Consider the following 18,556-nt stretch of genomic DNA (forward strand, 5'->3'; position numbering starts at 1 on the left):
CAGCCAGTCTTGTTTTGTTTATACCCCAGAGCTCTGACACTGAATTATTTTGCAGCAAATCTCAGACATTACTTTGTTTAGTTTATAAGTATTTCAGTATCTCTTAAAGATTCTTTAAAAAAAAAAACATAATCACAATATTATAAAACCTGGAAAAAAGATGACAATATTGTAACATACCTAGTCAGTGCTCACATTTCTCCAGCAGTCCCATAATCTCTTGCTGTTCTTGTATTTATTTTGTTTGAATTTGGATCCTACCAATGTCTGCACATTGCATTTCATTAATGTGTCCCTTAGGCTTCTTTTATCTATTGGTTCCCCCTCCCTTTTTTATGCTTTGTAGTTAGTTGTTGCTGTTATTTGAAGAAATTAGTTTTTTTTTTGTTCTATTGAACATCTTCTGAATTTTGCTGATTCCATCTACTGGTGTCAATTAACATGTTGTTTCTGTCCCTTCTGTTACTTTAAGCTGGGACTTCTAGAGACTTGATCTATTTCAGGTAGGGCTTTGGCAAGAATACTTGTAAGCAGTATTATTTAGGTACCCGGAGGCAGGTAAAGTCTGGCTGTCTTGTTTTGTGATGTTAGTAGCCATTAATGATTGTTGCTTAGATCCTGTGTCTATTTAAGAGTTTTCAGCTGTGATGATCTATTTTTATCATTCCTCATTCATTTGTTACCTGGAATACTGCTATAAAAAATAAGCATTTCTCATCATTTATATAATTACATAGAGGTACAGCTTATAAAAGAAAGGTTAAATATTTGATTCTTTCCTTTTAGCAAAGTATCCTCCATCCTCCAAAGATGACAGTGACACTTTTTAGTATACTTATGAACTCCTGGATTTTAATATATTTGATATGTGTTAGTCCATTGCAGTATTTTTATTGATGCTCATTTGAGGCTAATGATTGCTTGTTTTTGAACTTTTTATGAATAGAATCATGCAGTGAACACTCTTTTGTGTCTGGTTTATTTGATTACCCTTATCTTTATGAGATTTGTCTGTATTGTTGTATAGGCAATAGTTTGTTCTTTTTGCTTTGTGGTATTCCATTTATTATGGATGACCACTGCAGTTTATCATTTATTCTGTGGTAAAACATGTATAATGTAATTATTTCCATTTGGGGGCTATTATGAATAGCATTAATAGGAATTTTCTTGTACATGTTTTTTGGTAATCATACCTGTGCATTTTGTTGGTATACACTTAGGAGTGGCAGAGCCATAGAATATGTTTAGCTTCAGTAAATATATCCCAAGTATAGGCATACTGTGTTTTATTGTACGTTGCTTTATAACACTTTGATAATACTGCATTTTTTATAAATTGAACATTTACAGCAGCCCTGCATTGAGCAAGACTTTTAGCACTATCTTCCAACAGCATTTGTTCATTTCATGTCTCTGTGTCACATTTTGGTAATTCTTGCAATATTTCAAACTTTTTCATTATTATTATATTTATTTTATACTGATCTCTGATCAGTGATCTTTGGTGTTACTATTGTAATTGTTTTGGGGTGCCATGAACCACACCCATGAAAGACCACAGACTTAATTGATAAATGTTGTGTATGTTCTGACTGCTCCACCTGCCAGCCTTTCTCCTATCTCTCTCTCTCTCTCTCTCTCTCTCTCTCTCCATGGGCCTCTGTTCTTTGAGACACAACAATATTGGAGGCCAGTTAACAATTACCAACAATGACCGCTTAAGTATTCAAGGGAAAGGAAGAGTTGCACGTCTCACTTTAATTCAAGAACTAGAAATGATTAAGCTCAGTGAGGAAGGCATGTTGAAAGCCATGATAGGCTGAAAGCTAGGCCTCTTGTGCCAAACAGTAAACTATGTTGTGAATGCAAAGGAAAAGTTCTTGAAGGAAATTAAAAGTGCTACTTCAGTCAACACATGAATGATAAGAAAGCCAAAACAGCCTTATTGCTGTTTGAGTTGAGAGAAAGTTTGAGTGGTCTGAATAGAAGATCAAAGGAGCCACAACATTCCCTTAAGCCAAAGCTTAATCCAGAGCAAGTCCTAACTCTCTTCAATTCTGTGAAGGCTGAGAGAGGTGAGGAAGCTGCAGGAGCAAAGTCTGAAGCTAGCAGAGGTTTAAGGATAACATCAAAGTGCAAGGTGAAGTAGCAAGTGCTGATGGAGAAGCTACAGCAAGTGATCCAGAAGATCTAGCTAAGATCATTACTGAAGGTGACTACACTGAATAGCAGATTTTCAATGTAGATGAAACAGCCTTCTATTGGAAGAAGATGCCATCTTGGACTTTCATGATTACAGAGGAGAAGTCAGTACCTGAGTTCAAAGCTTCAAAGACAGGTTGGCTCTCCTGTTAGGGACTAATGCAGCTGATGACTTTAAGTTGAAGCCAGTGTTCGTTTAGCATTCTGAGAATCCTCGGGCCCTGAAGAATTATGCCAAATCTACTCTGCCTGTGTTCTAGAAATGGAACAACAAAGCCTAGATGACACCATGAGTGTTTACAAGTAGTTGACTGAGTATTTTAAGCCCACTGCTCAGAAAAAAGATGTCTTTCAAAATATTACTGCTCTTTGACAATACACCTGGTCACCCAAGAGCTCTGATGGAGATGTACAATGAGCTGAATGTGGTTTTCATGCCTGCTAACTCAACATCCATTCTGTAGCCCACGGATCGAAGGGTAATTTTGTCTTTCAAGTCTTAAGATTTAAGAAATATGTTTCATAAGGCCATAGCTGCCATAGACAGAATTGTTCTGATGGATCGGGGGAAAGTCAGTTAAAAACCTTCTAGAATCATGATTCATGGGAAAAAGTCAAAATATTAACATTACCAGAAATTCAGAAGTTGATTCCAGCTCTCATGGATGACTGAGGGGTTCTAGACGTCAGTGGAAGAAGTCACTGCAGATGTGGTAGAAATAGCAAGAGAACCAGAATTAGACGTGGAGTCTGAAGATGTGACTGAATTGCTGCAAGCTCCTGGTAGAATTCTTACAGATGAAGAGTTTCTTCTTATGGATGAGCAAAGTGAGTGGTTTCTTGAGAGGGAAACTATGTGTGGTGAAAATGCTGTGAAGATTGTTGAAATGACAATAATGGATTTAGAATCTTTCATAAACTTAGTTGAGAAAGCAATGGTAGGGTTTGAGAGGATTGACTCCAGTTTGGAAAGAAGTTCTGTGGGTAAATTCTATCAGACAGCAGCATTCATGCTACAGAGAAGTCGTTCGTGAAAGGAAGAATCAGTTGATGTGGCAAACTTCATTGTTGTCTTATTTTAAGAAATTTCTACAGCCACGCAACCGTTAGCAACCACGACTGTGATCAATCAGCAGCCAAAACATAGAGGCAAGACCCTCCCCCCAGCAAAAAGATTGACTTACTGAAAGCTCAGATAATGGTTAGTGTTTTTTAGCAATAACAAATTTTAAAATTAAGGTATGTACATTTTTAAGGCATAGTGCTATTGTGCACTTAATAGGCTCTACGGTATAGTGTAGATGTAACTTTTATATGTACCGGGAAGCCAAAAAATTAATTTGATTACTTTATTGAGATATTCCCTTTATTTCTGTGGTCTAGAACTCAACCCACAATATTTCCAGGGTATACCTGTATATCAAAGTAGCTACCCCAGTTTACATTCACTAGGAGTATATGACAGTTCCAGTTGTTCCACTTTCTCTTTAAGAACAATACTCAGTCCCCATTGAGTTTTGTCAGCATTGATGTTTTAGCCATTCTAATGGGGTGTGATGGTATTTCCTTATGGGTTAATTTGCATTTCCCTGGTGTCTAAGATTGAACGATTTTTCATGTTTGTTGGCAGTTCAGGATGTGCTGTTCAAGTCTTTTCCCTCTTTTTTTTTTATTAGATAGTTTCCCTTTTTCTTATTGGTTTGTATGACCACTAGGTATTAGTCCTCTATCAAATAAATGTATCATAGTTCTTTTCTCCCTCTCTTTGTTTTGCCTTTTCATTTTTAAATGCTGTCTGCTTATGAACAGGAGGTCTCACTGTTGTTATTTTTAATGTAGTCCAGTTTATATTTTTTCCTTTATTGTGGCCTATTGAATTGTTTGATTAGATCATGAAGGTATTCCCTGTTCTCTTCTAGAAGCTTTAATATTTTAATCAGTTTGGGTTATGATCTGATATTTTGGTTCTTATTCCTTTCACAATATTTTTATAAATTTTTGTATAGGAGGGGTCTTTGTTTTTGTTTTTATGTATTACACAAACACATTACGTTTTCTTAGCATGTTTTTAAAAATAGAATAAATAAAGAAACTATTTTAATAAGTCTTTCATAGGCTTATTAGGATTCTATGTAGGATTCAACACCTATATTTTTCTTACTTTTTCTTCTTAGGAGTTGGTTTATATAATCTTATTCTACATGAAAAATACAGTTTAACCTGAATTTACTATCTTTGTACAGATATTTAAAGCCTATTATTTATTTTAAATGCTGAAGGAAGCATTTTTTTGCCAGTACTTCAACATTTAAACATATTGCCACATTAGCTTTATCTCTGTCCATACAAACACATACATAATTTGTATTTTTTGCTCAGCCATTTGAAAGGAACTAGCAGGTGTTTCTTTCTCCTACATGAACATAATTCCAGTATTGTCTGTAAACTTGTGTGTAAATAAATTTGTTTCATTGCTCTCTGGATCCTAGAACTAGCCCAGCAAAGCATTATCGGGTGCCAAAGATGTGTAATATTCATTTGTTCATTAAAGAACTAATTCAGAAACACTAAAATATGGAGGCAGGTAGAATACATTGAAATCTCTGGCAGGTCCGGCAAGTTAAATGCTGAACTTAGAGAAATACAGAATTTTTCCTGGTCTTTTTGGGTGCTTTATCCATTTCCCTGTTGAATCCTAAGTTGCTTTGAATCACAGAATAAGAAAATAGGTTCTTACTTAAAATATAATTATAATATTAATATTAGATTCTGTGGGACACCTGGGTGGCTCAGTCAGTTAAGTGGCTGCCTTGGGCTCAGGTCATGATCCCAGGGTCCTGGGATTGAGTCGCACATCGCGCTCCTTGCTCAGTAGGGAGCCTGCTTCTCTCTCTCTCTCTCCCTCTGCTTGTGCTCTGTCAAATAAATAAAATCTTTAAAAAATAAAAAAATAAAGTCTAATTTTAAAAAAATTAGATTCTGTGTATTAAATCAGTGTTTGTTAAATACTTATGCATTAAAAACACATAAGGCCTCAAGCATGTTCTAATGAAGAGAGTTACCAAATATATGAGTTGCTACCATTGCATGGCATGAGCCTGAGGTGGTAGGTTAAAACTAAGCTTTGTTAGAGCACTTGAGTTCCTTAAATCTCAGTTTCCTATAAAAACAGAGTATGGCTTCATTAAGTTTAAGAGTAATTAAAGGCTTTTCAGAATGTCTGGCTCATAAGGAATACTGAAATACTTGCCTTAATTAACTAAAGGGTCTTACTCTTAATATGGTGGAAAAGAACACTTAATAAAAGGACTCATATCTGATTTCTGGACCAAGCTCAGGCCCCATCTCTTTGACCATTTGTGAAATGAGGAATATGTACTGGATGATTTCCAATTAGCATTAACATTTTTATTACTGCATATTGTAGTTATTGTATATATTACCAAGAAGATATCAAATAATTATAAATAAAAAGTTAATATTTTGATAATTAAAAAATTAATAATACTTTATAATTTAATAAAATCTACCTAATCAGGAAATTTAAAATTTTTGTCTTTTTTTAAAAGATTTTACCTATTTGTTTTAGAGAGGGAGAGAATCTCAAGCAGACTCCATGCCAAGTATGGAGCCCATCTTGGGGCTTGACCCTGAGATCATGACCTGAGCAAAAACCAAGAGTCCAGTGCTTAACTGACTGAGCCACCCAGGCGCCCCTAAAACTTTTTTATCTTAATGATCATGCTGAAAAAGAAAAACAGACTTCTTTTGATGACTTTGTTACTTGAACTTTCTTCTCACTTCATAGCTCGAATTACATCTTTACAAGAGGAGGTGAAGCATCTCAAACATAATCTTGAAAGAGTGGAAGGAGAAAGAAAAGAAGCTCAAGACATGCTTAATCACTCAGAAAAGGTAAACTATTTAACCTGTACCAATTATTAGATATTGTGTACTGGCTATCAAATATTATAATGTATTTTTATAAAATAGCTTTCATTCCTAATGTTTATATACTTGCATTTCTAGAAGTTTTTATGGTTAGTGGTGGTTTTGTGGGGGTGTATGTGTGTCTTATTTAGTGCTTTTTATTGTGTTATTTTTGTTTTTAACCTTGAAGGGTACTAGATGTTTGATATTATCTTATCATCACAAATTATTTTGGTTTGGAAATTCCTTTCATGTAGAATTTTTCCTCCATGTTTTTGTACTTGGGTAAGATGAAGGTGCTGAACCTTACTAGCCTTACGAAAAAAGAAAACAAAGGATAGGTGTATGATAGACCATGTATGCCTTTTCCATTTTATTGGTAAAAGTTACGAAGTAGAAAAAAGCATATATGTTTGGCCTTTGCATATAGTTTTCTCACTAATCAGAAATGTCATTGGTTATCCTCTGTCCTTACCTTGCTGAGAAAAGGATTAAATAGATAATATGCAGATCTAGCTCTCACATTTTCAATTCCTCCCTGAAATATAGGTTTACTAGATCCTCAGATAAAGGATCAGAAAATGCACCACTTATTTTGTCCTTTGGACAGGTTTTGTGATAATCAGAGCAGTATGTCTAAGCCTAATGTAAATGTGGATGTAGGAAGAAAGATGGAAGAATAGAAGATGCACCCAATCAGAAATGGAATACATTTTGACTTGTCCTTTTTTCAAGGCAATGTAAATCTAGGTGTAGATTTAATTTAAACATAATTTAATGTAAACTAATGTAGATTTAAATCTAAATTTAAATTTTTTTAAAGTGGCAGCAAATATTTTTTATGAACCAAAGAATTGTCCTGTTCATTTCTGATTCTAGCAGTGAGCCCTCTTGAATATAACCGCCACCACAACCCTGTTGTGGGGGGGTGTGTGATATTTTGCTTTTAATTGTATATGCTTATCATGATTTTTAAAGTAAGACATTATAAGTAATATGAAATAAACAAAGCATAAAAAATAAAATTATGTCCTAAATAAAAATATTTAAATATGGTGTCACATTTCAGGTCCATGTGATTCATGTATTATCTCTTATAGAATATTAAATAAAGTAAGATTTAATCATGTGTCTTTTACATAGTGTATTACATAACTCATTTCCATTTTACAGGAAAAAAATAATTTAGAGATAGATTTAAACTATAAGCTTAAATCATTACAACAACGTTTAGAACAAGAGGTAAATGAACATAAAGTAACCAAAGCTCGTTTAACTGACAAACATCAATCTATTGAAGAGGCAAAGTCTGTTGCAATGTGTGGTAAGTGTCAGTTTTAATATTTTCTACATGATTAGTTTTTAAATAATGCCTACCAAAAAAATTTATTTAAAATTTCATTTTATAATAGTATAAATGCTTAAAAATGATAAATTGTGATCTAGTAAAAAGATACTTTTTTCCTCTTTTGATACCTTCTTTTTTTTTTTTAAGATTTATTTATTTTAGTGGGGGTGCAAAGGGAGAGTCTCAGGTAGACTTCCCGCTGAGCATGGGGCCTAATCTCACAACCCTAAGACCTTGACCTGAGCCGAAACAAAGAGTTGGGACACCCAACTTGAGCCACCCAGGCACCCCAATACCTTCCATTTTATTAAATTTCACCTTCTATTTCCCTCATTCTGTTATCCTCCCATTTCCTATACATGTCAGTGGAATCTGTCTTTGGTCCCAATTTTTTTCGCCCTTTCCTTTATTTTCTTCCTGGTCCATTGTGGAACTCATTGTCTTTTAGTTCATTTGCTTTCTTGCTTTGTACCCTCAATTTTCTAATTCCTTTGTATTTCCACTATACTGGGTGTGCCTCTAAACACAACCTTAGATCAGACCAACCAACTACTCTCTTCACTTCAAGGAGTTCTTTAAATGGGGCTTAGCCCAGTGCATTATCTCCAACTTCAGTTGATCTTTCAGTTTTTAATACATCACTCACTGTCCTTCTCTCAGACTTTTATTTCTGTTCTCAGACTTCTATGCCATTCCTTTATCACTCCACTTTTAGGTGAGCTTTTCTCCTATTTCAAAAAGAAATAGTGAAAGCATAGGTGTGAACTCCTCAAAGTCTTGTTCTCTTAATCAGCCTGTCCTGTTTCTTTACTCATCTTCATTGTCTTTCCTCTCTTCTTAGAAGATATCGACCCTCCTCTTGTTCTGGCTAATCCGTGCTAGCTGGACTCAGATCTAGTCTCTTCTATCTCCTCTTCTCTCTTTTTCTCTTCTTAATCCTTAACCTTTCTCCGCCACTGAATCCTTTCTTGTTTGTTTGTTTGTTTTTTAAGATTTTATTCATTTATTTGAGATAGAGCGAGAGCGAGTGAGAGAGCGAGAGAGCACGAGCATTGGGGAGGGGTAGACGGGGAGAGGGAGAAGCGGACTCTCCACTGAGCAGGGAGCCCACTGCGGAACTTGATCCCAGGAGCCTGGGATCATGACCTGAGCCAAAGGCAGACGCTTAACTGACTGAGCCACCCAGGTACCCTTGAATCCTTTCTTGTGAACATGTGCAAGTCTCTTCCATTTAAAAAGAAAAAAAAGGGTGGGCACCTGGGTGGCTCAGTTGGTTTTAAGTGTATGCCTTGGGCTCAGGTAGTGATCCCAGGGTCCTAGGATCGAGCCCTGCGTCAGGCTCCCTGCTCAGTGGGTAGTCTGCTTCTTCTCTCCTTCTGCTCCTCTCCTGCTTGTGCTCTCTCTTTCTCCTCTCTCAAATAAATAAATACAATCTTTAAAAAAAATAAATAAACCCCTGATCCTTACTGCCACTGTTTTATTCCATCCCTTTAGAGCCAGACTTTTAGAAAGGAGTTTTCCTTTTTTCACCTTGCACTTACTTCTTTGTAACCTGCTACAATCTGGAGGTGTTACTTGACACTTTAAATTCAGTTCTTTCAAGGGATGCCTGGGTAGCTCAGTCGGTTAAGTGTCTGACTGTTGATTTTGGCTCAGGTCATGATCTCAGGGTCATGCGATTCAGCCCCACGTCCCCACGTCTGCTCTGTGCTCAGGAGTATGCATGAGATTCTCCCTCCTCCCCTCCCCACCGCTTGCACACTCTCTCTCAAAATAAATAAAATCTTTTAAAAATAAATTAAATTCAGTTCATTCAAGGGAAAGCTTATGATTTTGTATGTCAAACCTGCTTAATCTCTTATTCTCACAATACTAGTTAATGGCTATATAGTTTAGGAGCCCAGGCTTGGAATCAAACAAATCTGTTTTGCCTCTTAGCTATACTGTGACTATTAAAAAGATACTAAGTGAACAAATGTATGTAAAGTGCCTGTACATAGAAAGCTTTCAATAAATGCGGGGCTCCTAGGTGACTCAGTTGGTTAAGCATTCGACTAACTCTTGATTTCAGCTTAGGTCATGATCTCAGGGTCCTGGGATCAAGCCCTGCATCGGGCTTCACACACAGTGGGGAGTCTGCTTGAGGATTTCTTTCTCTCCCTCTTCCCCTTCCCCTCCCCCTACTTGCACACTCTCTCTCTCAAATAAATAAATAGAAAGTAAGAGAGAGAGAGAAAAGAAAAAAAAAAGAAAGCTTTCAATAATTGGGAAAAATTATTATGGTTAAAGGTGGTGATATTCAACATCCAGGAACCCAAGCCAGAAGTCTGGGAATCATTCAGCATTTCTGCTTCCAAATGATATATACAATATATTTCTCTTTTCCTTTTCTCTTTTAGTTCATGGTGATGTCATCACTTTGCTTGATCTATTGCAGTAAACTTTTAATTATTACTATGCCAGGAATTATTCTACTCATTGATCTATTGTTCCCACTTAGGCCAGAGTGATCTTTTTGAAATTTAAATCTTACTGTGCTGGTCATTCTTAAAATCCTTTTGTCTTTTCACTATTTGCAAGATACACATCAGACTTCTTATGACATAAAGAATCTTTGAGTTAGCACTTAACCTGTCTTTATAGTCTTACTGCTCTTCACTTTCTTATGTGTATCTCGTGATTCAGCCATATTAAACTACTTTTATTTCTTTCACATATGTTAATTATTGACTGTCTACCATAGGCCAGGCATACCTGGGAATATATACCACAGAGTAAGACTTACAAGAACCCTACCTCTTAGAGATTATATTCTGATGGTGGAGATAAACAAAAAAAGCAAATAAATGAAAATAGGTACAGATTGTAGTTATTAATATGAAGATAATATCATGTGATAGTTTCTAAGAGTTGCTATGTTAGATGGGGTTCTGAGGAAAGGCCTCTCTAAACTAATACTATTTGAATCAAAATGAACCTCCATTGAAAGAGCAGGAGGAAGTATGTTCCAGGCCGAAGAGGTGATAAGTTCAATACCCTTATTCTAAGAATAGTGGATAGACATTGTAGTGTTTTGAGCTGTGCTGGAAGGTGTAATTTATGTTTTTAAAAGACCACTCCTACTACTGTGTGGAAATGGTTTTGAGAGAGAGAACAGTGTAAAAGGGGAAATCAACTAGAAGGCTCTAATCTATAGGCATTGATGGGTAGTAGAGCTAGAAAGAAATGGAGATACAGAAGGCAAGAGTTGGTAAGGAATTGGATGGAAAGAGAAAAAAGGAATCAAGAAAGACTCAGGCTTTTTAATTTTAACAGCTGGACAGATGTTAATATGTTTTAACATTGAGATGACTGAGATAGGAGGGATTTGGGAGGGGAGGGAAATAAAGTTGTCTATTTAGATATGTTAACTTTGAAAAGCATATTAGATATGTGGGTGGAGATGTCAAATAGTCATTTGTTATATTATAAGTCGAGCTGAGAGGAGAGGTATCAATTCAGGAGTCACACACATAGAGCTCTATGCAGAACCCGATGAGATCAGCTAAGGGAAGAATAAAGGCAGAATAGAAAAGGAATCATAAGGAGCCCTTAGGTAGTCTAACATTTGGAGGTCAGATAGAAGAGGAAAAACCAGCAAAGGAAACCAAGAAAGAACAGCCAGAGGGGTCACAGGAATGCCAAAAGAGTGTATGGTATTAGAACTCGAAGAGTATTGAAAAAAATGAGGAAGTTGTTCAATATATTGAATTTTGTTAAGGTCAGTAAAGATGAAGACATGAATATTGTGTGTCCTCTGCGTTTTACAAGATGGACGTCATTGGTTATCATACGAAGCAGTTTCAGCAGAATGCTGGAGATAGAAGAAATGGAAAGTAATAAATGAATAGTAGATGAGGCACTGGAGACAAATGTAGATAGCCCTTTCAGAAGTTTGTGCACAGAGATGGATGGTAGCCGAGAAGGGATATGAGATCAGTAGAGGATATTTTAGGAGGGGAGATAATAAATTAGATTATTATGTTGATGAGAATGATTCAGTTGGGAGCAGGAAATTGTTGAGGCAGAGAAGAGATGAAATAATTGAAGAAACAAAGTCCAGAACAGAACTGGATAGATTTATGTTTGATTAGAGACAGGAATTAAGAGGTGATGATTATTGGTGTGGCTAAGTTTGTAGGTTTGGGGGGAAAGATGAGGAAGTTCTATTGGTTTCTATTTTGTCACCTAGAGGGCAGTCTCTGAGGATGGAAAAGCAGACTCAAGTTTGAGTCATTTGGTGCAGCTTACTAGTTGCAAGACCTTGGAAAAGTTAACCTCTCAGAACCTTAGTTACCATATCTCAAAAAAGGAGCCTTACTGTAGACTAGTAAGTTCTGGTAATGATTAAAGTAGGTATACTACCATGGAATCTTGTTTATCTGAGATGCATAAATTAGAATTCCTATCGGCCTTAAGTCTACTGTTCTGGAACAGTGCAAGGTATAGATTAATAATCACAGCCTTATTTTTCTGCTTTTATCTGAACTATCCCCATTTTTCTTATTAGTTCACTTTTTTCCCAGCTATATTTTCATCTTCTGGTCTGAAAATGGCACTGAATAATCTCTCATATCATTGGGCATGGGCTGGATTTAGAAGATTTTATTACTTTATTTTATAACTCCCTTCCTTTAGAGATCCTACTATACAAATAATTCAGATAACCTTAGGACTTCTATAGTGAATAGCTCTGTTAGAATCCCAGGATAAAAACAGTAGGGATTTTTGGCACCAATTTGTCTTATACAGCCCTTGAAAATGAAAGTATGTATGTTTGTAACTCTTTTTTTTTTTTTTCACAGAAATGGAAAAAAAGCTGAAGGAAGAGAGAGAAGCTAGAGAGAAGGCTGAAAATAGAGTTGTTCAGATTGAGAAACAGTGTTCAATGCTAGATGTTGATCTGAAACAATCTCAGCAGAAGCTCGAGCATTTGACTGAAAATAAAGAAAGGATGGAGGATGAAGTAAGAAAAATATTACTGGTTTTGTTCGTCTTATAAAAGAAACAATCATAAGTTATGACTGAAAAGTCATTATCTGAAATTTAAACAGCGTAGAGGAGATTTGAATAAAATAACCTGTATGTATATGTGTTCACTGCTGTAAGGTCACCGCTATACCCTTACCTCCTAGGATTTTCATCCACAAATAGTTAGTGAACATTCACACTGTAGGTTCTATGCCATTTTGCACTATGACAGTACAACTCTGTAGAAGTGTTATAGATCCTCCCCTGAAGAATCTGACCATCTGCTTTTTTTTTTTAAGATTTTATTTATTTATTCTGAGAGAGAGAGAGAGTACACACATGAGAGAGAGCACAAGCAGAGGGAAGGAGCAGAGGGAGAGGAGAATCAGACTCCCTGCTGAGCAGGAAGCCCAAAGCAGGACTCACTTCCAGGACCCCAGGATCATGACCTGAGCCGAAGGCAGACGCTTAACCGACTGAGCCACCCAGGCGCCCATGACCATCTGCTTTTTTAAAAAAGAAAAACAACCTTTATTGTAAAGTTACCCCGTTATCCCAGAGAGGAGCAATTGCTCTTAGATTTCAAGAAAAATGTTAAACCACAGAGTCTTGAATGGTTTAGATTGATAGAAAGCACAGGGTACACTTTTAGAAAGCAGTAAATAAAAAGATAAAATATTATATTCTTGTGTTTTATTATATGTATTTTAGAAATCACTTATAAGATTTAAAATAATCAATTCACATATATAAGTTAGAGAAGGGAGAGAGAGAAGACCAGAATAATCAGGAAAGACTTCTTTAAAGGAGTGATGAGATTCTACCGTTATTTAAAGGTTAGGTGGGACCTCAAAGGTTGATAGTTTGAGAGTCAGAAGCCAGAGTTGGTAAAGGGAACATTATCAGTGATGAGGATAATAAAAGAGTGGTTAACAAGAGAAGATAGGGAAGGGAAGGACAAAAAAGGACTTGATATAACCAGAGGAGAACAGACATACTGAGTGGTCCTGGGAAACTTGGAGACCAAAGTATTGATAAAATTACCTCTCTCCCTTTGCCCCCTGCATCCCCCGCGTTCTCTCTCTCTCTCTCAAATGAATAAATAAGTCTCTCTAAATAAACAAATGAATAGTGAGATATAAGATCCCAATTACTTTTCTCATTCATAGGTTAAGAATCTATCCCTTCAACTGGAGCAGGAATCAAACAAGCGACTGTTGTTACAGAATGAATTGAAGACTCAAGCATTTGAAGCAGACAATTTAAAAGGTCTAGAAAAGCACATGAAACAGGAAATAAATACTTTATTGGAAGCAAAGAGATTATTAGAATTTGAATTAGCTCAGCTTACAAAGTAAGCCTCAAAAATAACTTTTTTCTTTTTTGTGTTCTGCATTTGCTTATGTTTGATATTTTATGTGTGTGGAAATAATGTATTTGGAGTTTGTGAAAGGAAAATTCATTTAGAAATGAAAGAATTTACTTAACAAAGTTTTGCAAGGGAGCCTTAGTAAATAAAAAGTAGAGATCTTTAAGAGGAGAAAAAAGGAGATCATCAAGGCTACTTACTGACTTTACTGTTAAACTGAAAGCTACAGTTTTGTCATCTGACTTCATACCCACAAGTCGTGTTTCTTCACACTAGAATTACAAAAATCAGGGATAGGATTCAGTACCTTATGGGAAATGTTCAGTGTTTCTTTATTTTAGAAACTAGAGTTAGACATGATGACCCTGTATTTGTGTTGTTTTGTTTCTTTGGTTCATCTCAGAACGCAAAGTACCTTTTTTCTTCTACTCTGAGATGTGATGTGTTCACTTACTTGAAGTAGAGACAAAGCAAGGTGTTTGTGCTTTTAGAATTTGTATAAAGACATGCTTCAGAAATTTAATGTCAAAGATGAGTGTATCTTATGCCAAGTCATGTGTTTTTATTTCCTCTAGATTATGTTACAATATCTTCATTTGCCACCTTCATTTACAGCATAATAATTCTTGAATAAAATTATCAGTTTTTGTTTTGTTGGATTTATATTGGCGAAATTTTTCCCCCTTTTAGATCCATCATTTTCACATAATGTGTTTTGTAGTTTTCTCCCAAAATAACTTCCACTCAGCATTCAGTAAACATCTGTTATGTTCTTTTATCAACCATATGGCTTGGTAGATGCTGAAAATACAAAGCTATTACTATCTAATATGAAAATCTAGCAGATGCAGACAGAATTGTTTATCCTTGAGCATGTATGTTTGTGGGTTGCATTGTCAGATAACAGATAACTGTCTTTTCTGTTTCTAGGTGAATTGTGTTCATGTGTGTATTACATATATATGTAGATGTGTCTGTGTTCCTCCTCCTTTGTCAGTTATTGTTCTTGCCTCCTTTCTTGTTTCTTACCTGGTTTTTCATTTCCAGCCCCACCCCCATGCTTTATTGGCCATCATGTATAGTATTATATGTATATATAATGTATAGCATGTATAATATTCTTTTTTTAAAATATTTATTTATCTGAGAGCAAGAATGAGATAGAGCAGGAGAGGGGGGAGGGTCAGAGGGAGAAGCAGACTCCCTGCTCAGCAGGGAGCCCGATGCGGGACTCGATCCCAGGACTCAATCCTGGGACTCCAGGATCATGACCTGAGCCGAAGGCAGTCGCTTAACCAACTGAGCCACCTAGGCACCTGCATGTATAATATTCTTAATATTTATTAAATATTTTCATGTCCCCTCTTTTTATTTGCTTACTTTACTACATAAGATATTTAAAATGTATCCCTAAAGGACACCTGGGTGACTCAGTCGACTAAACTGCCTTCGGCTTGGGTCATGATCTCAGGGTTCTGGGATCAAGTCTTGCATTGGGCTCCTTGCTCAGTGAGGAGTCTGCTTCTCTCTCTGCCTGCAGCTCCCCCTGCTTATGCCCTCTCTCTCTTTCTGACAAATAAATAAAATCTTCAAAAAAATAAAATAAAAATAAAATGTATTTTAAGAATGCTTTTCTCTATTAAAACTTACCAAAAAAAGTATCATTTTTATTTTTGCAACTTGGATTAATCCACAATTAATATTTTCCTGAAAGTCACATTCAGTGGAAAACAGTTCCCTCTGCTTTGCACAATATCATTTTATAAGGAGCAAAATGGAACCAGACAGCATGACCTGATCAAATATAATAAAGTAATAATGTGTAATGAAATATGATTTTTAAAAACAAAGGTCATTTTAGAATACCTTTTTATTTTTAGCAACTTTAATAAATAAAGAATAATATAAAGCCCAGGGTAAATAGCATTCATTTACGGTTTTCTCTTTTACCTGAAGACAGTATAGAGGAAATGAAGGACAGATGCGGGAGCTCCAAGATCAGCTTGAAGCTGAGCAGTATTTCTCGGTAAGAATCATTTTTAACACTTGGCTTAAAACAAAGTATTAAGATTTTTAATGTGAACTCTGACTTTTTTCCAAATGACCGTGAAGTAGTTTTCTCCCCCTTTTCATATCCCCATCTCTACATTTCATTTCTGAATCTGAGTTCATGGTCTATGTAAGTTGTAAAGAAATGACCATTTCTGTGAAATATTTCTAGAACTGCCATCAAACTAAAGCTATGTGTAAGACTTCGTTAAGGGTTTTGTTTGCCTGGTAGCAAGCTTGGGTGGTTGGAGTATCAGTATTTTCATGCATGGTTCATGTATGCACATTACATTTGTAGGTGTAACTGCATACAGTTATAGGTATAGTTAATGCTCAAAAGCTTTGGTCTTGTTTTAGCTCTCTGTATGCACTTCATGCATCTATTTTGCTTTTTTCTCCATAGAAGTCATTCTCTTACTGGCTGCAAGGCAGGTTATTTTCACTACCCCTTTAACATTTATAGCCAGTGCTTTGAGATGTTATTGAAGCCTCTGCATTTTTTGTTTCTTTTGGTTGCCAAGTTTATACTCCATTTCAACTTAACATTTACCTAGCTTCTCCATTACTGTGAACACTAGCAGCTGCTTTTCCTACAAGTCTTAGTGCACTTAAATGAGAGAGTTTGAGTTGTGCTGGTGAACATGCCCTAGAAATCAAGTGAACAATATTGGAAATAATGATTTCCTAAATAAAGAATCTGAACACTAGTAGAGCTCTACAGAACTTTCACATGTTCAGAGCTTCATGCTGTACTCTGCTGATCTCCTAATAAACATCGTGACTTTCTATTTTTTGCCTATTTTTTTCTTGGCTTGTTAGACTATGAATGAAATATGTTTTTAAATTTTTAAAAAAAATCAGTATTGTTAAAAAAATCTTTCCCTGGGTAGAGATTAACCTTAACTGTTCAAAGTGTTATAGTACTGACTTCTGCAGAATGGTCTATAATATCATGCACACTTTCTTGTCCATATACTTTCACAGAGTAATCATCTAGTACCTCTTTTATTTACATGCCCATTGAAATATTTGTATTTTTCCCCTAGAGAAGTGCTATTTCTTAGAGGGATAAATAAGTTTACAGTATAAAAGTAATTCTTCACAGCTATTTGCTGGTCCTTAATATTTTTTCTCCCTTATCTTTTATATGAAAAAGGATAGTTTACAAAAAAGACTGTGGAACTAGAAGTTTATTCTGTAACCACAGCATCTTAACACAATATGGATCTAATGCTTACTCATAGCATATTTTACTCAGCAAAATATTTTTTAGGTGTATCATGTCATTTGTATCAATACTTCATTCCTTTTTATTGTTTAGTATGGATACTCCACAATTTTTAGAATTCATCTGTTGATGAACCTCTGGTTGTTTACAATTTGGAATAATGCTGCAATGAAAATTCATATATAAGATTTTGTGTGGATATATGCTTGCATTTGTCTTGGGTAAATACTTGGGAGTAGAATTGTTGGATTGTATGTTGTTTAACTTTATAAGGAGCTACCAAACTTTTTAAACTCCTCATAAACACTTAATTTCTTCTAATCACTTACTTTGCAGACACTTTATAAAACCCAGGTAAAGGAACTTAAGGAAGAAATTGAAGAAAAAAACAGAGAATATTTAAAGAAAATACAAGAGCTACAAAGTGAGAAGTATGTTCATCCATTTTTCTTTACAACAAGAATCGCTATTACAACATAGCATTCTTTAAGTTTAAAAATAGGGAGTAGATGTGCCATTATTCTGATGGGAATGGTATAGCAAATCTTATTAGGCTAATTCAGAACAAATCAAACTAAATTTAGACTAATTTTTCTCTTTATGGTGAAAATGTCATACAGTAACGCTGTGGCAATTGTATAGAGATTCACTAAACTGTGATAGTAAATTGTTTTCAGGGGTCTCTCAATCTTTAAACATCTATTTGTATATAAATATTTCATACTGTACTTGCAAGTCATTATTTTATGCTAGGTAAAGTTATTTAGGGTCTCCCTCTTAGTATTATTAGGCAGGTTAAGTTCCATTGCATATCTGCTTAGGGCCTTAGAAGAAGACCTAAAGCTATTTAAGTGTAACAACTTCTTATAGCTAGGTGGAACAGACATTAGAACTAGTTTTCTGACATTTTTATGTTCTCTTTCCATATAGAAATTTTAAAAATTTAACCATTTTATTGCTGAAACAAAGAAATACATTAACTATTTTAACATGCACAGTTTTATGAATTATATGACAAATATCATTATAATTACCACCCATGAAAGAGACAGAATCTTGCTATCCACTTTAAAAGCCCACTGTATTCCCCCTCCGGATTATGCCTTCTTCCCTCCCCACCACTGAATAATCACTATCCTGACACTTATTTGTTGACGGAACTGGATCATTTTTCTTGTATAGTTTTCCTCAGTTGTACTGATTTTATTGATTCCATTTCCACAGTTAGTTGGACATTTTTGTCCTGTGTTTCCTGCAAATCTGTGGTTAAATCTACAACTGTGTTATCCATTATGGTAGCCCCTGGTCTTATGTAGCCATTTAAATTTGAACTTTAATTTATTTAATTTATTTAAGTGAAGTTTAAAATTTAGTTTTTAAACTAAATTTTAAATTTTAGGTGCTCAACAGTCATATT

General features: G+C 35.3%; 1 protein-coding gene across 4 annotated transcripts in view; it reads left to right on the forward strand.

The window, feature by feature from the left end:
* The window catches only part of ROCK1 (Rho associated coiled-coil containing protein kinase 1), a 146,229-nt gene that overhangs the window by 95,284 nt on the left and 32,389 nt on the right, over positions 1 to 18,556 (forward strand). For all 4 annotated transcript variants that reach the window (XM_025886886.2, XM_025886888.2, XM_025886887.2 and 1 more), the window contains 6 exons: positions 6,014 to 6,120; positions 7,309 to 7,459; positions 12,328 to 12,488; positions 13,663 to 13,847; positions 15,819 to 15,888; positions 17,476 to 17,570. In XM_025886886.2, the coding sequence (XP_025742671.1) occupies positions 6,014 to 6,120; positions 7,309 to 7,459; positions 12,328 to 12,488; positions 13,663 to 13,847; positions 15,819 to 15,888; positions 17,476 to 17,570 (769 nt within the window). The remainder of the gene's footprint in view (positions 1 to 6,013; positions 6,121 to 7,308; positions 7,460 to 12,327; positions 12,489 to 13,662; positions 13,848 to 15,818; positions 15,889 to 17,475; positions 17,571 to 18,556) is intronic.

The sequence above is a fragment of the Callorhinus ursinus genome, unplaced genomic scaffold (genome assembly GCF_003265705.2).
Source record: "Callorhinus ursinus isolate GAN/ISIS: 27379988/994484 unplaced genomic scaffold, GSC_fseal_2.0 scaffold11, whole genome shotgun sequence".
In the NCBI taxonomy this organism is placed as follows: domain Eukaryota; kingdom Metazoa; phylum Chordata; class Mammalia; order Carnivora; family Otariidae; genus Callorhinus; species Callorhinus ursinus.